General features: G+C 44.6%; 8 protein-coding genes across 8 annotated transcripts; 4 read left to right on the top strand and 4 right to left on the bottom strand.

The window, feature by feature from the left end:
* Positions 1–2,031: 2,031 nt before the first annotated feature.
* N7462_006815 (uncharacterized protein) lies at positions 2,032–2,250 on the top strand (the record flags this gene model as incomplete). Its single annotated transcript, XM_057078533.1, has 1 exon — positions 2,032–2,250. The coding sequence occupies one exon, from the start codon at positions 2,032–2,034 to the stop codon at positions 2,248–2,250; it is 219 nt and encodes a 72-aa protein (XP_056934113.1).
* A 9,635-nt stretch (positions 2,251–11,885) lies between these two features.
* On the bottom strand, positions 11,886–12,598 carry N7462_006814 (uncharacterized protein; the record flags this gene model as incomplete). The annotated part of the gene is made up of 2 exons (XM_057078532.1): positions 11,886–12,227; positions 12,287–12,598. The coding sequence occupies 2 exons, from the start codon at positions 12,596–12,598 to the stop codon at positions 11,886–11,888; spliced, it is 654 nt and encodes a 217-aa protein (XP_056934112.1).
* Positions 12,599–12,648: 50 nt separating this feature from the next.
* Positions 12,649–13,334, bottom strand: N7462_006813 (uncharacterized protein; the record flags this gene model as incomplete). Its single annotated transcript, XM_057078531.1, has 2 exons — positions 12,649–13,003; positions 13,063–13,334. 2 exons carry the CDS (start codon positions 13,332–13,334, stop codon positions 12,649–12,651), a joined length of 627 nt encoding a protein of 208 aa, XP_056934111.1.
* Positions 13,335–13,725: 391 nt separating this feature from the next.
* N7462_006812 (uncharacterized protein) lies at positions 13,726–14,095 on the top strand (the record flags this gene model as incomplete). Its single annotated transcript, XM_057078530.1, has 2 exons — positions 13,726–13,862; positions 13,918–14,095. 2 exons carry the CDS (start codon positions 13,726–13,728, stop codon positions 14,093–14,095), a joined length of 315 nt encoding a protein of 104 aa, XP_056934110.1.
* A 4,159-nt stretch (positions 14,096–18,254) lies between these two features.
* N7462_006811 (uncharacterized protein) lies at positions 18,255–19,276 on the top strand (the record flags this gene model as incomplete). The annotated part of the gene is given in 3 exon segments (XM_057078529.1): positions 18,255–18,847; positions 18,860–18,962; positions 18,992–19,276. 3 exon segments carry the CDS (start codon positions 18,255–18,257, stop codon positions 19,274–19,276), a joined length of 981 nt encoding a protein of 326 aa, XP_056934109.1.
* A 62-nt stretch (positions 19,277–19,338) lies between these two features.
* Positions 19,339–19,901, top strand: N7462_006810 (uncharacterized protein; the record flags this gene model as incomplete). Its single annotated transcript, XM_057078528.1, has 3 exons — positions 19,339–19,466; positions 19,527–19,621; positions 19,684–19,901. The coding sequence occupies 3 exons, from the start codon at positions 19,339–19,341 to the stop codon at positions 19,899–19,901; spliced, it is 441 nt and encodes a 146-aa protein (XP_056934108.1).
* Positions 19,902–20,320: 419 nt separating this feature from the next.
* Positions 20,321–21,310, bottom strand: N7462_006809 (sugar phosphate isomerase/epimerase family protein; the record flags this gene model as incomplete). Its single annotated transcript, XM_057078527.1, has 1 exon — positions 20,321–21,310. The coding sequence occupies one exon, from the start codon at positions 21,308–21,310 to the stop codon at positions 20,321–20,323; it is 990 nt and encodes a 329-aa protein (XP_056934107.1).
* A 1,022-nt stretch (positions 21,311–22,332) lies between these two features.
* N7462_006808 (inositol oxygenase) lies at positions 22,333–23,318 on the bottom strand (the record flags this gene model as incomplete). Its single annotated transcript, XM_057078526.1, has 2 exons — positions 22,333–22,389; positions 22,452–23,318. 2 exons carry the CDS (start codon positions 23,316–23,318, stop codon positions 22,333–22,335), a joined length of 924 nt encoding a protein of 307 aa, XP_056934106.1.
* Positions 23,319–23,665: the final 347 nt, after the last annotated feature.

The raw sequence follows: 23,665 nt of genomic DNA, 5'->3' as shown, positions 1-23,665 counted from the left end.
GCCAGCTAAAAGGTCCACAGAATGTCCTTCGAGAACATGAGCTTTAAGTGACTGTATGGAAAATAGGAAACTAGACTTATAGAAAGATGTTCCCATATTGATAACATAGAAGTTATATTTAAATAGACCTGGCTATGTATCATGATAAGCTAGTCAGGATCACATATTCGTATAGTGACACTGGAGCTCAGTGCCACGCATTCGCGAGGGATAAGTTCCGAGCTGCCACTATACGCTTAGATCTCTGAGCCCATCTGAACCTTACCAGCGATGACAGAGCGACGCAGGAGAAATTGTGGTCGCAACTAGTATCGTCGCCGACATCGTCCTCCAAGCCTCCCTCGAAGAAGTGATTGAATAGGCCCTAGCCGTAGTCGAAGGAGAAGTAAAAGAAGGGCCTCCGAGACATGCTGGTTCGTTTTGATCCGCAGCGTAGTGCAGGTCTTCGCTCACTTGGACGTTATTACCTGGAGAAGGGAAGCGAATATCGACATTCTCTTTTGTAAGACACCCATTAATATTGGCAATAAACAATGGCGGAAAGGAAGACAAGCTGTTTGGCCGGCTTTCAGAGACACTCTCGGACGATTCCGAAACTATAGTGATAGGCGCACAGTTCATGTACATCTCCCGATTGCCTAAGCGATTAAACCAAGTCCACGCCAAGGTATATTTGCCGGGGCTCATAATTTTGGGAATTTGGAAAGACAGGCGGAGAGGATTATCAGACAAAGGTCCACCATCCATGTTTCCTGAAACATCCGCCGGGCAGCCCCCTTCGTATGATTTGATAACCTTCCATTCCGAATCTTTAGTAGGGGGCCGATCGCTCGTCAAGCTTACTTGACAGGAGCCACCGCCATGAGTTGCGCTCCCCTGTAGTTTGATATCATAGTTTCCGTCAGGGTGGTAAATGGCTTCTTCAGGAGGCATTTGAAAGCCATTTGGTCGCAGCTTACACGGGAAGTCACTTCCATCCGCAGCGAGGGGAGAGTTGTTTAATGTGTCTTTGCCGTAGGGTGGTGGATCTAGAATCGTCAGATGGGCGTGAAGAAGAGTCCCGAGAGGGATTAAGAATATAAATAGATTCATCCTTAGGCGGAAAGAAGGTAGGGACCCTCTACCAAAGCATCGGTCGGATAGACAATATATTGACTTTATCTATTCATAACATCTTTCTCGAGTGCGCTATTGTAGAAATAAAATCTTGCGGCCCACATTATATACTTCACAGAATATGGTAAGTGATACTATACGATAAGGAGCTAACTCATTTTTTTTTGAGTCATCGGTCTAGGAGCAGTTCATACGTTTTTTGAGACTTTTGAGTTAATATTAGTATCCTTTCAACCTCGATAATAGGGATAACAAAGCTAGGAGATATTTCAACTTTGAAAAAGTCGAGCTGATAATTCTAAATCAAATCCTCAATAAACTTTACAACTCTGAATAGAAATCTATAAGTATCCGAGCTTTAAGATTATAGTGTGGTTCTTTATTCGGCAGCTTACTATAAGAATATAGCCTAATATTGTACAGTAGTATTCGAAATCAGTTATACCTCTATACTCTCTTGACTTGTTTCCCGGAAATTATATCCGGGAAACGCTAGCCCCTATTAGAGCACCGCTCTATTTGACTGGCAAAACGGTATAGGTATTTGCTCGGCTAAATCGATACTAGTCATCGTGCTAGCACGGTTTTCCTCGTGTCTTATAGGGGTAAATGTAAGTTACAGATACTCTTTCGGCAAGCGGTCTGGAAGCCCGGGGTGCTAATGGTATCCAATCAGAACTCTGCAGCTCTCGGGATTAGTTTCCGACAATCAAGTCAAAAGAGTGAAGAGGTATAACTGATTTCGAATACTACTGTATAGGATTAGAGATACTGTAGACACTAGAAAGGTTCATTTCGAGAAGGAGTATGATACGAACGTACTCTAGGCAGCGAGCTATCAAGTCGGGCCTTCGATTCGGTCTTGGAGCAGACAAAATCCCATCCGGGAGTAGTATGAGTAGTCCACGAACTACGATGAGTGGCGGCCGGCCAGATGACAAGAGGATACAGAGACTGACCATCGGCGGATATGTATTCTATCGCCGTGATCAGGGTCCGCTTCACCGTGGTCCCTCGATGCTTTCTCAAATCGTCTTTGCTGACGAGCACCTTAAGGGAGTTGAGAACACTGAGAAGAACTCCCGTCTCGTCCATATTATAAACACTCTCTGGGAGGATGGCCGGATTAGCTAACTCTCGGCCAATGATGGCAAACCAACTCAAAAACTGATCCTACGATTACAATAAGCTCAGTTCAGGCCTCCACGATGTACGCTATATCTTTCATATCCAAATACTCCTTTTTCAAGCTCCAAGTGGCCATCAGAATCCCCTCCTCAATATTGCCATCGTTTTCGGATCGCTTGGTATACCTCAGGAGGCCGCCTATGTAGGCATATTCATATTATCTCTCCTTTCTGCATAGCAACAGGTATAGTACTATATTCCACTATTAGATCTCAGTTGTCATTCCTCGCCCGAGATCCCGGTGAATAGCCAATAGCCAATTCGCGGGATATCAATGCTATGAGCAAGTTTGCCACTATCCACGAACACTGGTCGACGCTGTACGATCCAGGCTCTTTCACCTGAAGCCCAATAAATTGACTGAAGCGAAATCTCTTAGCACCGAGAGTCAAAGTCTCCCTCTCGGGGCAGCCAATCCACGGAGCCATCCAGCAAGGATATTGATTGGTCCACTGCCCGCCAGGTAAAACTTGATGATAATGGTATGCTAGCGCATCTAATTCATCAGACGTGAGGAGAAAAATTGAAATCACGTTGTGCGGGAATCTTGGATGGACCTCCCCGGTTTCCATCGACACTAAAGGCTGCAATGGTGTTTCCATGAAGTCCAGTACCATAGAAAAGGTTGGATGCGGCTGGGCTACATCATATTGAGCTCTGGCCAACATCTTCCTGGTATACAGCGCGCCAGGAGATGCGCGGAATCTTACCGATACTATTGCAATCTATCGGCTCTATATAGATTAGGTCTCTATGTTTGGAATCTGTCGAGGAGAAGCTATTGGATACCGCGAGGACCCACATGTCCTGCCGTGCATCCCGCCAATATACGTAGGAATACTTAGAACCCAGCGCTGTAAAAAATACTCCTCGCTTAATTGCCTCGCTGTAGAGGGGCTATAACAACGGCGAAGCTCAGCCTTAGGAAACCCTCATCGGATAATACATACATCGATTACTCGTTCATCGAAGCGCCTTCTACCTCTTCTTACTGCATAGGGAACAAAAACACCGTAGCTATGCCGGCTATATACAAATTTATTAGAAAATTTAGTTTATAATCTTCGTGCTAGCACTTTGCGGAACGAATTTCGGGACTATATTGCAAGTAACGTACGACGACAGCATAATAAAATACTATAGTGCGGGCGATACTTCGATCCGCTCAATCCTAAAATTGCGGCCGATTCTCGACCTCGGAAATAAGCCCTTTTCGTTTTTCCAACTGAATAAGTTATGTGTTGCCTCCCCAACCGCTCTCCGCCTAATAAGGATACCGTGGAAGATATAGCCGAAAGGATTTAATGCTTTCTATTTATTGCTTTCTCCTCTATGAATCTGTCGGCTTAACTTGCTAATTTGTACGAGTCTGCTACACGCGAGATATAATGTACTGTAGCTATCTCGTATAACACGCTTCTAATTTTAGGGCCTCTGAACAGGTGCCTACCTAGTCGGCAGGAGTTCACTTTCCTGTCACGCAACCAGAAATGTTTGATCCTATAACAGAGTATTCCAAAATTGTACTTATCCAAAGCGGAAAGCCCGGGAACGTTAGCCAGCTACTTTTTTCAATCCTTAATCTACTTTCCTTCACAATAAAACCACCTTTTTGGTGGTTCATTTGACGTTCTACAGGTATACCTCCCAGGGCGGGCGACGAGCTCCCACCTCCACGTGGTGCCCGCTGGGAACTCTCAGAGAAACAGTTTGGCTGTCTCTGAGTGCCAGGAGGAGCTCAACAACGCGATCTTCCCCCGTTTCACGACGCGCTGACGCGCCGAAAACCGAGTCTCCGAACCTCACGAAACACCCAACCTCACAGAACCAGTACAGAGAGGAAGTCGTGCCCCCTCACACGTCCACCCCCACGATGGAGAACGGATCTTGTCACTCCGTCCGTCCTGCCCGACAACGGTTACGGTTTGGAGATGAATGATGACACGCTGGGCTCAGGGCAGAGATGGTTGGTTCATGGGCTCAACATTTGGACACCGCAATAACAACGACACCAACAACACCACCAACAGTTCAGAGATTCAATTCTATCCTTATAGTATTTTGCAACTTCACAGTTGACTTGCGTCCCAACAGATTTTCGTGCCAAGACGCGCGTCAGACACGTCTTCCTGTCACGAAACATCTACGTGGCCACAAATCAACACGGACCTAGAACACATCAACGGGCAAGCCACAAACACTTCCACTACCACACGCATACGGTAACATTGGCACTCAATGTAGCGTACCTCCAAACATACTGTACAGAACGAACCACTGCAGTCTCTACAGGATGGGCCCTACCGGCAGCCCATCCACGGTGCTCAACTTACCGCAGACGAGTGATTTTGTCAAACAGAAGCAGAAAGGGGCAGGAAAGGTCTAACTAGTCATGGATACAGAACAAATATTATAACTATGAATATGGTGTAACTGCAGGAAGCAGGAGAAGGAGGTCACTTTGGTCAGAGCGACTCATTTTCGAATGCAGGAAGCAGGAAGGCATGTATTGATAGTTGAACGCGCTGCATAGCTGCTAATTGGGCGGCTGGGATAGTCTATGAATAAATCAATCAATCAATCAATCAATCAATCAAGCTACAATAACCCGCGGTCCTGGGAGGTTATAATGAGCCGAACCCTTAACACCCCTATATATGACCTTCACGTTCACCGTTCCCCCATAACTGATCAGCCCTATCTAGCAGAACAGCAGCTTTGTGCTTGGAATATAAAACCCTTTGCAGTATCTGAGGTAAGAAGATTGAGTTCAAAATATGCTACGGCTATTTTCTGCTTGATCAATATATTCACAAAGCTAAACGACCAATAGGTTTCTCAGTTTACACCTAATGCTACAGTATGTCCGATACGGTTATGACTACTATAGCTCAAATGGATCAACTAGAGCTAGTTCCATTGTTGTCGACGAGGACGACGAGCAAAAGCCAGACGAAGATAACTCGGAAGCCGATACAGTTCGCATAATACACCAGATTACGAAAGATAGGCCAGAGAGAAAATTGTCCCATCAAATTACAGAATTTGTTCCTTAGGGTATCTACTCCGGCTTCAATATTTCTGAAGTATCGCAGCTGCCGGAAATGGGACTATACTTAAATTGCTCAATCAGGTTCTCCTATAGCGGGAGGAGAGTCAAACAACATAGGAGTTTTCAAAAAGGGTACATAGATAATTTCGTAGTCATAACCGAGAGGAATTACGAGCCAATATTTCGAAACGACGATCAATACGTTCAAAGCTAAAAGAGAGAATATAGTGACGAGACTAGCAGATTCCATCTTCGAAGAAGTCGTCTGCGTGTTGCTCTAGATGACTTCAGTTGGTACTAGATCGAACACGGCTTATGAGCTATGGAAATGCAACGTATGATTAGTTCTCTGTTACAGTACTCCTTTCTCCACTTTGGAGTAGTGTGGTAGGGACCAGAACCTTTGTGACGAAATTAGAAAATAAAATAGGACGCTTCAATTTCGTATAATGCAAGACGCGCAGCGGAAATTCTCTTCTAGATACTCTCCACTTAGTAATCTTACGTTAGAATCTTTCGCACAATGCCGACCAACGCTCGCAAAACGTCATATTCGTTAGGCCGTTTCACCATCTCATCGCTGACTAATCTCGCAATAACGAGGGACCCAAGACATCCAAAAGAATCTAAGTGATGAACTATTCCCTTAGAACAACCAGTGTTGGGTCGATATAGCAACAAGGATGGTCCAATGTATTGTTAGTCAGCTTCACAAAGTTCGAGAAACCCCCTCCTTGCGTTCTCAGAGGATGAATGCAGGACGTACTGCTCTTGCTGAGCAGCCACGCGAACGAGAGGGTCGAACGGCATTATAGGCTTAGTGGCTTTCACAGAAACTCTCCATGAGGTGCAGCTATCAGTCCCAATATCATCTTGGATTACTTCCCACTAGAGGCGGACGTTTGCGGGACCACCAGGTTCTGAGACCAGCAATTGGTTTCTACGGTGCCGGGCGCTTGAAGTGTAATAGATGATTGGTTTTAAGAGATTTTTATTTCTATCAACACTCTCCCAACTTAAATGTCTTCCGTTTGAAAAAAGGTCTGTATAGCCCTATAAAACAGCTGAGGAATTTTAGATAGACCTCGGCATGACCCTCGCGAGGGTCCAAGACTCAGACCCTCGACCCGACCCTCGCGAGGGTCGGGTCCAAACCTCATGAGGGTCACCCGACCCGCGACCCTCGCCTACCCTGATGCGGGTGACCCTCAGCGACCCTCAGTGTCATATGATATTGCAGCGTGGAGCTATTCCCAACTTCACGCCTCAGGTGTTAGTTCGACACCTTACCGGTCAGGCTTCGTCATAACAGCCCCACTTCTCCCCAACATGGATGCATGACCTACAAGGCCCTGAGGGTTCGGTGCCCTTCCATTAGGGATTCGTGAACCCCTCTTCTCTGTAGCCTTTGCTTACCTCTATCACATGGGGGCCACGTCAGACCGCATGTTATAATGTGATCCATCGTCTTTGCTTGGTCATGTGGGAAAAGTGTTGAAGCTTGTACATAAATTGAGGATTATGGAGAGATCCATGATAGCAAGAAACAGTGTTTTGCTTTCCTTACTTGACGTTTATCTTCCTACCTAGTCGACAGGCTTTCTACCCTGTACAAGTAGTTATTCTCTAACACGTCGCGAGGCTTCCGCTCTTAAAGTAATACTAATAAAGATATAGATCGAGGCCGTCCCGTTAGCTTCTAGGGATCTAATGTTTTTTACGGAAGTGAACGCTAGCCTAGGAGCTCTTAGTTAGGATCGCGTATCGACAGAGAGTACAGATCGCTATATATTCCCCCTAGTCGAGATAGAGAGGAAGGTAAGGCTATTCCGGGGAGGATCCTAGATAGCGGGATAATATCGTAGAATACGATAGTTGTGATTCGAGTATAGCGAAAGTCGCTAATAAGATAAAGATTTCATCGACAGCTAAATAGAGAGGATATTCCCTCCCGGCCTACTCTATAAACGCGTCCGGCCGCGTGCCGGAACGCGCTTTGCTTTTTCTCCTCCTAATATCGCGCGCGATAGAGGATAGACGATAGATCAAATTAGGGGGTTTTAGAGGTCGCGCCGGATTAGCTCGCGAGGATCCACTAGTGGGGCGTAATGGCCGACCAGGTCGCTGCAGTCGCCCGGAGCCTTAACTATGGGGCGCACGGACGAAAAGCGTGGAATGGTCGACCATTCCCGAGGGAATAGTACAGTAGGTCCGATGATCCTCATACGAAACGACATGGCATGTCTGTTTTCATCCAGGGTGACTGGACGATCATTTTCAAATGGACGGCCGTCGATGGAGAACGTCAGTGGCGGGCGGTCAGTTGCGGCAACTAAGCGGTCTACTTTTATCCGCACTCATCACTAGCGGAATGCTACTATTTCAAACCATGCAAAGCATCAGAGCTCACAGGGACGGCAGGTGCATCAAATCAGGCCATTTGAAGCCTTCCCAAGCTTTCCAAGGATCAGTGACCTCGGCAAATTATATACGGCATCTGTATCCGGGACTGACGCTTACTATCCGTAACCGACGGTTGATCGAAGTTGTTCGATACTCTTACTGCCATATCTTCCTTAACTTGATGCTCTGTAACATACTGGAAGATAACACACAACAATGCTAATAGTCTCCATAACCCCCGCCTTAGATGTATCATTACAGTGCTACGATGGCTGGCGTGTACATATCATAATTACTAAAGGTACAAGTAATAGAGCGGTAACCTCGAACAGGATTGGCGCATTTCGGATTTATCTTCCCGAAATCAAGCCAGGAGAGAGTGAGGTGAAAATGAACTACTACTGTATACCTTGCGTTTCGCACAGAAAATTTAAGAGGATTCCGAAAGCGCTTGTCATTCATAAGACCGTAAAATGACCAGTCCCAGCCTACAATCCTAACGCCTGAGAGAACTTCCCAAAATCTTCTTCGAGAGATGGAGAGCCTTCATTTTTCTCTAAATATACCCCGATTTCCTATTAACTCTTCAGGACACCCATTCTGAGTTTACAGATGGAATTGACATCGAATTCTGCTGTAGCCATGCCCTGCCTGTTCTATAGTCACGCCGGCGTGCCGGAAAGTGGCCCTCCACGCTTTCCTCCTCGCGCCAACGACATCATACCGGAAATAGCCCCTGGCACTATCTTCCCATGCCCCGACCACATTGAAACACCATTTGAGGCAAACAGGAGCGAGATTGAATAAATTGGGAGGGGGGATTACATGTGACCTGGCTTGTACTATTTATTGCACAGGCCTCGCTTCCTGGAATGGCGGCCAATCACATCTTCTCTATCGTTAAACCTGCATGGCGGAAATGGCCTTCAGCGCTCTGCTGCTTTGCACTAATATTATGGACGCACTGCCGAAGGAAGGCATGGAACCCTTGGTCGGGATCCTTTTCAAAACTTGGCCAAGTTTTCTTGATGTAAGCCTTCAGCTCGGCAAAAAATTCCTCTATGGGATTGAAATCTGGAGAGTAAGGTGGGAGATACAGCAACCTGACACCTGCATCAGAGCATAACTGTTTAACTCGGTCCGAATAGTGGAAGGATGCATTGTCTATAACAAGCACGGACTTTTCGTTCCGGCTATCTTCTATAATGTTGAAGCAGCTGCTTGATAAACGATTCGAAGAGCAAGGCATCCGTTGACCCTTTAAAGATGCGAGATAGAAGAATACCTTCCTAAGTATACGCTGGTAATATCTAATATCGCTGGCCCCTATAGAATTTAGACACTTGCACTAGTGTCACGCCTAATAGTGACCAACCAGTCCTAGACATCGCCAAAGCCCACACGGGCCCGAGCCCAACCCAACCCAACCCACGAATGGGTTGGGCTTTGGGCCCGGTCCTTAGGCCCACGGTGGGCTGTGGGCTCAGCCTTTAGGCCCATAGTGGGCCTATGGGCTTTTTGTGGGCTCTAGAAAAAGCAAATATAGTATTATGTCGTGACTACATAAAATATATAACGTATTCCACAAGCGAGCCGCGCACACAAGCGAGCCGCGCACCCTATCGAAAACGCGTCTTCCATCTTCTACCTACTATCTTCCACCACACACTATGCCACCAAAACGTTCTGAAAAGCGCTCAAAATCGCCAGATAGGGAGGGTAGGATACTATTTGCAATTGCTGCTATTCAAAAGGATCCTACCCTATCTATACGCAAAGCAGCAGCTATTTATAACGTGCCACAGAGCACGCTTCGCGACCGTATGAAAGGCGCTCTAAATCGCCAGGAAACACGCGCAAATAGTCATAAATTGACACAGGAAGAAGAGGATTCGCTTTGCTAGTGGATACTATCGCTAGATAAGCGAGGAGCATCTCCTAGGCCTTCGCATATTCGAGATATAGCAAATCTTCTACTAGTATCACGCGGTGATACTACACCTTCTACTATAGGTGTAAATTAGGCTTCTAATTATATTAGGCGTCGACTAGAGCTCTGCACACGATTCTCTAGACGCTACGACTATCAACGTGCGCAAAACGAAGACCCAGCAAGCCTACGCGCGTGGTTTAGGCTTGTTGAATCAACAATCAACGATAACGGTATCCTTCCTAACGATATCTATAACTTTAATAAAACCGGCTTTGCAAATGGCTTGATAGCGACTAGTAGAGTCGTTACACGGAAGGATCTATACGGTCGGAAAGCTCTTCTACAACCAGGAAATCGGGAGTAGGTTACAACAATTGAATCTATATCAGCAACCGGCTACTCGCTTCCGCCGTGTATAGTATTCAAAGGGAAGGTTTATATTCAAAGCTGGTTTAATAACCTTCCTAGTGATTAGCGATTTGAAATATCACTAAACGGTTAGACTACCGATGATATAGGCCTACGTTAGCTAGAGAAGCTCTTTATACCAGCAACTACTAGTCGTACGTAAGGCAAATATCGCTTGTTGATACTAGATAGTCATAGTAGTTATCTAACACCACAATTCGACCAAATCTGCTAGCAAAACAACGTTATACTACTTTGTATACCACCGCATTCATCGCATCTTCTACAACCGCTAGATATAGGATGTTTTGCTATCCTAAAACGCTTATACGGTCGCTTAATTGAGGCCTAAACCCGCTTCGGCTATAACTATATTAATAAGCTCGACTTCCTAGAATCCTACGCCCTAGCACGCCAGGAAGCCTTCCTACCTAGCACGATTTAATTAAGCTTTGCTAGCGCCGGCCTAGTTCCGCTAGATACCGAGCGAGTCCTATCGAAGCTTAATATATCGCTTCAAACACTAACACCTACTACTAGTAGGCCTAGTAGTAGGAGTAGTGCTTTCGTGCCTACTACGCCTTATACGATTAAGCAGCTTAGCAAGCAAGCTTCATCTATCAAAGCTCTACTATATAGGCGCTCGCGGTCGCCAGGAAGCCCTAGTCAGCGAGCGCTAGATCAATTGATCAAAGGGTGCCAATTAGCGATGCATAACGGAGCGCTTCTAGCACAGGAAGTAAAGGATTTACGCCGTTCCAACGAGAAGAAGCGTCAAAAACGCAAACGTTCTACTCGCCAGATAGCTAGACAGGAAGGTTCTACGGTCGGCGAATCTATATCACTAGTTTCAACGCTGCCAGTAAGCGTTGAAGCTATTCAAAACGATGATACAGAGCTTGCTCAGCAGCCTACCGAGGGCGCTAAGCCTACTACCAAGCGGGTGTTTCGGTGTTCTAAATGTAATACTATAGGGCATAGGATTAACCAGTGCCCTACTAAATAGTTTGAATGAATATCTAGTGTTGTGGTGGAAAAATAGTGTTTTCAAAGAGTAGTGGTTGGTAGGGTGCGCGGCTCGCTTGTGTGCGCGGCTCGCTTGTGGAATACGTTAGTATGTAATTCTGATGAGTAAGCTATTTTATGAACGCCAAGACCTTGCTTTTATGCAAAAATGGGCTTTTATGGGCTTTCGTGGGCCCGGAGCCCGGGCCCTGTTAGAGAGTAACTACTTATACAGGGTAGAAAGCCTGTCGACTAGGTAGGAAGATAAACGTTAAGTAAGGAAAGCAAAACACTGTTTCTTGCTATTATAGATCTCTCTATAATCCTTAATTCATGTACAAGCTTCAACACTTTTTCTATATAACCAAGCAAAGACGATAGATTATATTATAATATACGGTCTAACGTAGCCTATATATAATAGAGGTAAGCAAAGGCTATAGGGAAGAGAGGTTCACGAATCCCTAATAGAAGGGCACCGAACCCTTAGGGCCTTATAGGTTATACATCTATATTAGGGAGAAATAGGGCTATTATAATGAAGCCTAACTAATAAGGTATCGAACTAACACCCAGGGCATTGAGTTGGGAATAGCCTCATGGTGTAATATCATATGACAGATAATACCTATAATCTATCTAATATCTTAGTATAGGCTAAGAAAATATTCTAGGATAATATAGTAGTAAGTATAGAGACTAGAGAGTTAACGATCAAACAAGTCTTAGGAAGCTGTTAGGCCTAGGCTAGGGCCAAGGTCCTCACAGAGTCAGCCTAGCCTACTTATTGAACCAAGGGTCGTCGAGAATCTGTGTCGCTGATGCTCTTGCCGACGGTTCAAAACACAATAACCTTCCAATGATTTCTCCCAGCCTCGTTATATCCTCTCTTGTGAGATCAGGGGTCCTGCGGCTATCAAAATACACTTCTTCCAGCCATTCTTGCAGGTTAGGCCCGGAGCTTTCCGCAGTCACGTCGTCCCCTTTATTCATCGTATTCCATATCTCTCGCCATCTTTTAGGTAGATTATCACTCGCCATCTCTTGCATTTGACCGATGAGTATTGGGGGTGTTAATAGAAAGGTGTCAAAAGGTGGCTGGCCGGTAAAAAGTTCAAAGAGCTGTCATAATCCACAATTTAGCCGTGTATAGCGCTAAGACCTTCCATCATTTCACGTACCATGCAGCCCATACTCCACAGGTCAACATGATAATCAATTTGATCCTGGAATAAAACTTCGGGTGCTCGAACTGATAAAGGTGTGTGCAACGTGTGAGGAGCAGCAGTACATAAGAATGATTCTCCGAAGTCAATTATTTTGATCGACTGACTCGACTTCCAATAACGTGTCCGATATGAGGTGGGCTTCACGATATACTCCGGCATGCCGAGCTCAAGGTCTTTCCCATCATGCCTCTGGATACGGCCTATTTCAGGTTTTCCTAAAATCTCAAAGAGAACGTCTTCGGACACCTTATCTAAGCAAGGCATAGTGAAGGCCAAATTGCGTGTGTGCAAATCTATGTTAGGTGAGAAGTGTCCTATTTTTGCCAAAGGGAATAAGTTACTGTACCTCCGTGTCCAATTTTCCGTTGGTGCAAATTATTAAGCCCGGAAAGACTTTGCTTGGCAATGATTTTAGCAAGCTTTCCAGGGAGTCTCCCACTGGAAAAATGAGCATCAACTACGTCCGGAATGTTCGGCCCCAAAAGTTCATAAACGAGGCATTTGTGGAACCCATTTGGGCCCATTAGGTCGAAATCATCGAGCAACTGCACCACATGCGTCGGACTAGGGAGATGAAATGCCAGTTCTTTCATAGTTTGGAGTTCTCTCGTCTCCCTATCATGCTCCCGTTCTGCAACACAAACCTTCACAGCGACGTAAGTCTCTGTCCTGCAAGAGTATACTTTGATTAGCTGAGACTACCGCGCGTTGTATTTGGTACGTATCACCTTTGATCTCTCGCAGCCCAAACTGTCGAGTAGCCACCCCATCCTAATTTATGCAATACCTTATACCTTCCAGCTTTAAGGCATTCACCTAAGGTGACTGGGTGGTAGCCGCCTTGTCGGTAGCGATGAAGTGGCTCCGCATCAATAGGGGATGTATAGGTCGGCTGGTCCATCGGACTCTTGTCGGCATTGGTGGACATAAGCTTGTGGAAAATACAAGAACTTCTCAAGTGAGCAATACCCCTCGGTAGAAAGCAGGTGATGTTCTTCATACTGGACCGATATTATCGGTACAGATAATGTTCAAATCGTCATGAGTCCAAATATATCCCACGCGCCCTGGACGCAGATGACGTGGCAAGAATAGCCAATCACATGATCTGAAAAGCAGCCAGACTTTCAAGCGGCAATTGATTGGTCAGCATCACACATGTCAATCAACGTGTCAGTATGAAACGAGCGCCTATGCACTCTTGAAGAAGTTGTCCTGGCCATTGGAGCACCATGCCTGAGCCTAGGGAAGCGCAAATATAGCGGCGCTAAAATAGCCTATGCATATACGGGAAGAATATATATAATGATGCTCAGCTACTCGTGGGAGATGCTACTACGAGATTCGCACACTGATTTAATCCTACAAAACTTTTAAGCTCAGAGGCTACCATGTCCCCCATTCCTCGACATGCTGTTAAATTCACCCAGAGAATTCGCAACTCTATTCTACGTAATCGTACCCTGACCCTCATTGAAACAGCTACGGAGAAGCCCGACCTGGCGCATTTCACCATCGCCACCCTCAAGTAAGCAAAATGTCAATATCATGAGGTCATTACTTCCAAAAACTTACCATTGCAGAAACCCCTCGCACACGAGTCATACCGACCTCAAGGCCCACGCTACAGCATTATTAGCAACCGATGAACAATACAACAACAAGAAAGTCCAGCCGGTTCATATCTATCATGATGAAGAGGGGCACTATACTGGCCATGTTCTGTATGCTGAAAGAGATATGAAACCGTCGGATGAATAAACTACAGTACTATGATGATGTCTCAAACACTTAGCTCCATATTATGTCAGAACGCAATTATTATCTATGTTCGCTGATGCTCATCCTCGTCCTTTGTCAATACGAAATTTTCCTTCACAGCTTTCTCGGAAAACTGTTTGCCCAATTTATGTCATCAATGAACGTCGGACACTGTTCAGAGAATCCAGAGTTTTAATATTTTGAGGGTCGGTTATCACAAATCGTCTGTTACATCCATTGCGCTCGGATGGTTGACCATGGTGCATGATTTTGCTGCAAAGGGCTCAACTTCTTGCTATCATATGGCACCTTAGCTTGTGTTCTCCAGGATTGTGGGCATAAAGAGGCAGGCGTTTGGGAAGATTCAGCACCATATTGAATACGTATATATGTATTTTCGAAGACAGATACACCGTAAATTCAGCTATATAAAATCTGACAATCTGGAGCTACTCTGTGCAATAATTGATGTTGTAAGCCCAAACGCCGTGATGCCTTAATGACCATCTGCCCGGCTCAAACAATCTCATATACAGGCACTGCTTTCACCTTCTTTACCTATTTTGCGATATTCTCTACGAACTGACGTGCGATGCCAATTTTTATTCCTCTCTCGATGAAAAATTTTGGGTCTTAGTCCTTGTACAATTGCTCGAGATCAAGGCCGTTCTAGAGCATCACATCGCACGTTTGTCGAAATGCGGCTTTGACGGTATCCCCTTCGACAGTCGACACTAGCTATTCAGTGTACTCCTCCACGGCTATGTCTGTTGAACCCGGGATCTCGAGGGGGCTCAGAGCCGTCAAGTCAACCGCCGCTTTAGAAGCAGAAACATCTATCCTGTGAACGGTAGACTGTAAGGGTAGGATATTAATATTAATAGGGGATATAGTGGTCCAGTCCTATCGACGTGACTTTGCGCTTGCCTTTGCTGTGTCTCTCTTGCTCTCCCCTATATAATTCGTCGCGTACGGCTTCAGGCACAAATTTATAACTTTGCAGAACCCCTATCCTATAGTACCGGGTGTAGTGAGCTTAACTGCAAGGCGGCTAGAGTCTTTTAGTATAGGCAGTATTTTGACGCTAGACCTTACTATAATTGATTTTCTAAGGCTAACTGTAAGCCTTTTTCCTTGTACGATTAAGTTTAAATTTTAGGATATTTTAATTTAGAGTATCTACTATCTCCCGTTTTAATTTAAGCTTCTACGCCATGCATCAGTCTTTGATATCAAGAAATATGCATTGATCCACTTTGTGGGGCCGCTCCGCTGTGCTGAATACACCCCGCTTCGCCTTAATAGTGGAACTGGTAGCGGTGAAGACGTCGTGATTAAGCTAGCTAAGGAAGCGGAACGCTACCTTGGCTTCTAGCTAGATAAAAAGCTGTTTTTCAAATATCACCGAGAGAAAATCTCGCTAAGGCTTCTACTAGCCTGCGGGTATTAAAATCGCTATTAGGGTCTACATAGGGAGCTTCCCTGCTTACTATGCGAAGACTTTACTAAGCAATTATTATTCTATAAGCTCTTCTAGGTGTGTAAGGCTAGTTTGAACTATAATAGTAGTTATTAGCAAAACAATAACTAATTGCTCGGCCGTTCGCTATACTATAATATTAAGCTATATATACTATTAGTAGAGCCTTTCGAATAATAGTAGCTACTACTTTAAGCGTAGAACTCTCGCTTATACCGATATCTATCCTTATAACTAGAATAGTAAATAAGGTAGCGCTTCGAATCCGTATAGGCCCTGCCTATATAGTGCCGAAGTGTTAGAGAGTAACTACTTGTACAGGGTAGAAAGCCTGTCGACTAGGTAGGAAGATAAACGTCAAGTAAGGAAAGCAAAACACTGTTTCTTGCTGTCATAGATCTCTCTATAATCCTCAATTTATATACAAGCTTCAACACTTTTCCTATATAGCCAAGAAAAGACGATAGATCATATTATAATATGCGGTCTGACGTGGCCCCTATGTGACAGAGGTAAGCAAAGGCTACAGAGAGGAGGGGTTCACGAATCCCTAATGGAAGGGCACCGAACCCTCAGGGTCTTGTAGGTTATGCATCCATGTTAGGGAGAAGTGGGGCTGTCATAACGAAGCCTGACCGATAAGGTGTCGAGCTGGCACCTGAGGCGTGAAGTTGGGAATAGCTTCATATTGCAATATCATATGACACGAAGTTAATACTCCCTAATTATTAGCGATTAAAGGTATAACGTGACTATTCGGGATATTTACTAATAGAGGCCTAAGCCTAGAAGAAGGGCGGATACTTAACGGCTTACCCGGATAGCTTAGTAGGCGAATAGGAGAGTCGTGTTATATACGCCTAGGCACCTTAGCGAGAGCCTCTAATAGTAGTTATCTCTAAGCGCGAGGAAGCAAGAAAGTAGTATACAGAAATACTAGGAAGAGGAGGAAGCTTAGTTATCTATATAGATAGCAGCGGCTATAAAGGCCGCGTAGGTACCAGAGTAGTAGTATAGGGCAAAGACTATACCTACTACCGCTCGTAGATAGGAATAGAGGGGATCTCTACTATCTATACCGTAGAGCTACGAGCGATCGATATAGCGCTGTTAGTTATTTATTAGCAATCAGCTATTTATTAGTAATTAGTTATTTATTAGTCAACTAATTAGTCAACTAATCATTCAACTAAACAACTAAACAAAGTAGTAATCTTCTCTGACTCCTAAGCGGCACTACAAGCCCTTCGCCGACCGAGGATACTATCAGGCTAAGTATATCTTATCTTAGCTATCTAGCATCTCTAAGCATTGAACGAAGCGGGATGTTACGCGCTGTTAACTATTCAACGTAAATTATACGTCATCGTAACGTACCTCTCTCGTAAGCTCCGATGATCTATCTCGCAATCGTACTATTGCCTGCTCTAGCCTTACATAGGCTCGGATCTATAAAGTAGACTGAAGACGTATATAGTTAAAGAGCGCCTAGTTAGTCGACGAAGTAGTTATATAATAACTACTAAGTGTTCCTCCTATTTATAGGTATATCCTTATACCGTACTTGTTAGAGAATAACTACTTGTATTTTAGAAAGCCTGTCGGCTAGATAGAAAGATAAACGTTAAGTAAGGAAGGCAAAACACTGTTTCTTGCTATCATAGATCTCTCCCTAATCCTTTATTTATATACGGGATTCAATACTTTCTTATATGACCAAAGCAAAGGCGATAGATCATATTATAATATACGGTCTAATATAGCCTATATATAATAAAGGTAAGCAAAGGCTATAGGGAAGAGAGGTTCACGAATCCCTAATAGAAGGGCACCGAACCCTTAGGGCCTTATAGGTTATACATCTATATTAGGGAGAAGTAGGGCTATTATAACGAAGCCTGACTGATAAGGTGTCGAACTAACACCCAGGGCATTGAGTTGGGAATAGCCTCATGGTGTAATATAACACAATGTTTATGGCCAAGCTCCACATTTGGGGAGTAGCGGGATAGCGCCAAACCCCAGAATTCAGATTTTAGTATAGCATCATTCAATTTTTCTTCGAATCAATGCGTTAAATGAATGGAGATTATTGTAGTCAGACTTAAACAGGGCCAATTTTCAAATGTTTCATAGAACTGTGGTATTCAGGTGGTAAAATCATTTTATGCCAATCAATTAAGCCTGCAAGGTTTCAAAGTGCCTGGTCGGTAAAACTTGCAACTACCGGTCTAAACGACGCAATCGGGACTTGTTTCCCGCAAGGAAGCATACCTCCACAGAATTCACGTAAGTGCAGAGCTTCAAACATATAAGCCAACAATGTCCTCGTTCTCGCCAACCTTACTTCTGTTTTTGGATTAAACAGCCATTTACGCTCTACACAATATGGTATCTCAAGATGTTGAGACTGATCCAGTGGACCAGACACCAAAGACAAGCTCTGTGTCTCAGAACTGGATTTCCCCCTCAGAACAACCTCATCTCCTTGTAGGTCTGCAACTTCAACTGGAGGAGATGGTACTGACAAGGATTACAGGATACGGACGTGATTCAAGCCGAAAATGAAGACAAGATGACACCTTATCTGTTCTTCTTAATTGCTTTGGTCAGACATGTTGTATATAAACACCGGAGAAACGACTAACAAGTCTTAGGCAGCTCTTGGTGGATTTTTATATGGCTATGAATGATACTGGAGTTTTTGGCGTTGCACTTCCTTATGTTGGAACCGATTTTGGTTATGCGCTCTCTTATCTTCAACAAGAGATTGCGACCGCGGCCACTACCGTTGGCGCAATTTTCGGGGCTGCCATATTGGGCCTCTTCGCCGACAGATGGGGTCGCAAACCCTGCTTGCTTATTTCCGATTTACTTTTTACAGCCGGCGCTATCATTATCGCATCGAGCTTTTCGCTTAGGCAACTTGTTGCTGGTCGTCTAATTCTCGGGGTCGGAGTTAGTGGCGCGGCGGTAATCTGTCCTCTTTATATAACGGAACTGGCTCCAACTGCCGTTCGTGGACGTTGTGTTGGCACAAATAGTTTCTGTATTCCTTTCGGTCAGACTGTTGCTGTTGCTATCGGTGCAGGATGGAGAATGTCAACGGCAACTAGAGAATCCTGTTTGGTCTTGGAGTTGTACCCTCAATTCTGCAGCTCGCTCTCATACACGAATTACCGGAATCGCCCTGTGTTCTTATCCCCCGTGACCAAGATGACGAGGCTCGAGAAGTACTCAAAGGAATTTACAAGTACGCTTCGCCTGAAATAGTTGAACTAAAGTTACGGGTTGTCAAGGATCATATTGCTGCGACTATGGCCCTGCAACGCTCGACCACCTTCTGTCAACGCTCTCAAAAGCTATAGACTCACAAGCCTTATCGCCGTTCAATTTTCATCGTCAGCTTTATCTAGATTTTTGGTCAAGTCACCGGATATAATACTCTTCTTTACTACGCTGGAACTCTGTTTAAACTTCTGGGTCTTTCCAATGCAGTCATTAGAGGGCTCATCCCCTCGATTACCAACACGTTTTTCCTTTTGTGTGGCATAGTTATGGTAGATCGGATCGGTCGCCGTGGGCTATTAATGAAATTTGGCCCTATTATGGTCATTGGTCTCATCTGGTGTCTTGTTGCTTTCTACTACATATGTAAGCCAACGGGTCATTTCCTGATCGAGGGCCACACCTATCCCTAGAAGGAAGTTGGTTTTGTTTATAGCCGGGATCGTTATTTTCGTGTCCGGCTTTGGCTCAACCTATGCACACCTATGTTGGTTGGTACCAGTCTGAGTACCTCGCTCTCGAGACTTGCGCAGCGGGGAGTGCAATCAGCACTGCTGCAAGTTTTTCAGCAAATTTGGTGGTCGCTGTGTCCTTCCTCACCGAGTTAGTGTCTCCCGTCGTCCCCCTTCGCGGTAGTGAGGAATTCGGCTAATTCGATAAAAGACTCGAACAGATGACTCCCAGCGGGGCATACGGCCATTACCTTGGCTTCATCATCGTGGGCCTTACACTTGCTTACTTCTGCTATCCCGAGACTGGTAAGAACATACCCTTAGCCAAGACAAGAATCACAAGATTGATTACTAACACCCTCTTTTAGAAGGCTTATCGGTTGACGAAGCCTTCACCCTCTTTGACGAAGACTTTGGTGTCAAAAAATCCAAAGAGATGCGACGGAAGAAGATCCAAATGCAGGATAACTACAACATTGAAGGTCTGGAAACCGTGAATGGAGAGATGGACAAAAGCGAAGCATTTCATCAGGAGACCGTTGACCCAGTGAAATTGAATGGGACAGAGTATAAGGCTTCGGGCTGAAAGTATAAATTGTGCACATGTTTCGATATTATTTAATGGATCAAGAACTTGAAACTCGCTCGAGTTGAGTTGTTGATCATGATGATGGGACTCGATATTACTAGTGGTTTATATATGGTTTCATGCCTCATAGCACAGAAAGTTACAATTTTACGATACCTTTAGAGCTCAGTCTTGCTAAAATTTTATGAAAGTCTACTAGTGGTACCACAAATATCAGAGCAAATAAAGCAAAGGAGGATCCAAATTCAAATGTGCAATCTTCGTCTAATTCGACGCCTGGGCAAAGCAGTACCTTGAAATATCCCGAAATATGCGTAATGGAGTATATGACGAGTAATTATATGAAAAGGAAAATGAAAAAAATGAAACTGATGTTAGATAACTTGAAGGTCACTCTGAGCCATATTTGATTTACTCTATGTTGACTGTCCAAGTTCCCTCTGAAGATTTTTCCATGACTCAATTCCTCTGAAGGCAGCAATCTCTGGTCGGCTTTCCTTGCTTTTCATTCCTCGATCAAAAATCTCCATGGACACCCAGCCTTTGAACCCAATATCCACAATCCAGACTTTGGCAATGTCCGTGATAGGAAGGTATGCACCGAGGTCATGCTCATATGGAAATGGACGTCCATGGTTGGACCAACTGAATTCAGGAGCTTCACCCTCTGTATACCACGGATGATCTTTGGAGAATGGCGGGTCAAATCTTTCAGCATCAGATAATTGCACGAAGAAAATCTTTTCGACGGGAATTTCAGCCGTAAACCGATCTAGAGAGTCCTTGAGCGCCGCATCTGCTTCAGCAAACTTTCCAGATGGGGCGAAAAGATCACCCCATAGTTTTGTGCCAATATGGAATGTGTCTAGACACAGTCCGAAATTCGGTCGATTGACCAACTCAACATACCGTAGCGCAGTCTCCCATGTGGAACAATGGGTTCCCCACGATAAGAACTCATATGCAATTGAGACGCGGGGCTGCTTAGCGTCGCCGATGGTCGCTAGATGCCTGAGGTCTGAGATAATAACTGCTTCATCGCCAACAGCGTCTGGTCGATAATTGGAGGGGATCTGCAAATATAGCGCTCGGAGTTTTCTCGCTATCTCAATCCAGCGCTCAGCCCTCTCTAATCTGCTGTTCAGTGGCGAGCGGTCCCCTTCATAGTTCTGAAACGAGGCCAGGGCTAGTATCTGCAAATTGACATTTTGGCATAGCTTGTTGACTCTTTCAGCGCCCTCCAACAAAGATAGTTTGTGTAAGTCGGAGTAAACTTCTAAATCAGAGTATATAATTTCAATTCCTGCGTATCCAGCTTCGGCAGCCGCTTTGATCTTGTTGTCGAGCGAATGAGATGGGTGTTGGCCTAAGGATAGGCCTGCGATGGCCAATTTGTTGGAAATCATTGGAGCAGATGAACGGAATTACATGAAATAGACAAAATATGGTCTCAATAGAATCCAAAATGAATTGGAAGCATTAAATATGGGACCTGAAGGACGAAGAATATATTCGACCCTACTCACAGAAGCGCGAAGAGTGCTCCACGTGAATCGGGTGTTTATCGCCGATCCCGTAAGGAAGATGATGACCGAGCCCGGCTCGAAGCGGACGTTTTTCCGCCCTCGCAACCCGAAAAATCTAGAATTATCGCCACAATGTCTTAGCTGACGACATAGAGCAAAATAATAGTAACCTTAACCTTTTAGCAAAAGAGCGACGAATGGAATGAAATAAGAATCGATGGCAATCCGCGAATCATTAGCCTGTGACGACAAAACGACGTATTCTAAGGAATGAAATGACCTAAGAAACTATTTCCCAGAGATTTGCACAGTATAATAAATGTGCTCTGAGTTTTTTTTTTTTAGCAGCAAATTCAGGAGGCAGCTCATCTAGCAAGTTGAGGCTTCAAGGCAACAAGATCTTCCTAATCGGGTAAGGTTGAGTATAGCCTAAGAATGGATCCACATTCGGCGGCCCCAGGTGAAGCCTGGGGGTTGACCTCCGCAGATTATGAACAGATTGGATCTAACTGAATCTATTCATATTTGTCTAACTGACGTTCTGAATACTGATTGGGACCCAAATACAAACTGGATTAGAACTAAAGCACTCAACCATCTTTCACTAAATTGGCTTCTGAAATCTCGGTCATTTCTGAGGACCGACTAAGATTTATATTGCGCTTATGCGAAAATTGAAAGACCTATTTTTGTTGCAAGTGCATACTTTGGCAAATAATTCCATGTGCGGCTCACTATTCATGTATTCTGTCTGTACAGCTTGAAGTAGATGATGGTTCTTGAAGATTAGAACATCAAAAAGACAGGAAAATAGCATAATCGTACAAGTACTATCATGATGGATCGGTGCGGCTTCAAGTTTGAGAACAGGCATACTGAAAGCCCAAAGTAGGACATATAGTTCACCAGCGTATAACCTTTGTTGGGAAGTACTCATCAATGAGCTCCTTGTAGTATGGCTAGGGCAAATATCGTTAATTAATTGTTTAACAGGCTAAAAAGCTCAGTAGGATAACCTTACCTTCAACTTTTCAGGGTCAGGGACCTCATCACTCTTACTGTAGAGATCATATGGATTGAAGGCAAGTACCGCCTCCAACATCTTTTTGTCATGGTCATTCATTAATTCGCGGTACGCCCCCTCACGATGCCAGGGATAGAAAGAGTGGTAACGAATCATGGCAAGGCCTTCATCTGGGATAATTGACTGGTCCTTAACAGTATTGTAAAGATATTCATCATGACCCCAGGAGAGCATGACATTATCCAAACCACAACCTGGTGAATATATACCAAATTTGGTGCTGTATACTGGGTTGTTGAAATCTTCATTCTTATTCAAAGATTCCGTGCCAAAGATAATTCTATCGTCGAAAGCACATCCGACAGGAAATGTATCTCCGACAACATCCCACTGACCCTGTGCCCCGAAGAAGAAAAGGAGTTTACCCAGATCATGAATCAAACCGACAAGCTGCATCCATCTTGGCTTCCCCTCCTTCCGGATTGCTTCTGCAGATTGTAAAAGATGGGTCCTCTGGGATTCCTGTGTATCGGGATCACATTCGTCGATGAACGTGTTACGCTTCTCCATGGCGTCCCATACAGTCATATGGGCGCGAGTCTTGTTGTGGAAATCATTTCGAGCTTTCAGATTGTAGGCAACGGTTTGTAAAGTGTGCTGCTGAGCGTAAAAGCTTTTGACACGGTCACAAGCGTCGTTGAATTGGCGAAAGGTGTTCTTGTCTTTGGCTTGATCAAATTCAGACTTATCATAAACACCCTTATTGACTTGAGTGGCACTTGACTTCAAAACATTGACCGCGTCAACGTTGTCGGACGTGGCTTCAATGTTAGTTGGCGGGAGGTGCATAACGGTAGCTACCATGGTGGATTGATACAATGAAAGCGATTTAGCAATGATCTTTGAATGAAGAGGTTGTTCAGCAAAGATTTGTCTTGAGATATGTTCAAAATACGGGCGTTTAAATATTTCCAAGGCCGTGGGGTAATGCGCGTGATTTCATTGATCGGAGACAAGAATCCGTATCGTAACAAGATGGAGCATCGAGGGAAATATTGTATGAATCGGTTCGCAACTTCCGTCGGACTTGGGAAACCGATCGTCACTCGACGTGATGGTCATCCCTAGCCTTGGAAAGCTGTTTCCGTACTCAGCTGCACTCTCGTAACTTAATGTTGTTGAATGTCAAGTGGGTAAGATGCCACATAAAT

The sequence above is a fragment of the Penicillium macrosclerotiorum genome (assembly GCF_028827735.1).
Source record: "Penicillium macrosclerotiorum strain IBT 26536 chromosome Unknown utg000006l_segment0_segment0, whole genome shotgun sequence".
Taxonomy (NCBI): domain Eukaryota; kingdom Fungi; phylum Ascomycota; class Eurotiomycetes; order Eurotiales; family Aspergillaceae; genus Penicillium; species Penicillium macrosclerotiorum.
Note: the sequence above shows the minus strand (reverse complement) of the source record. Positions and strands in the feature narration are given on the sequence as shown.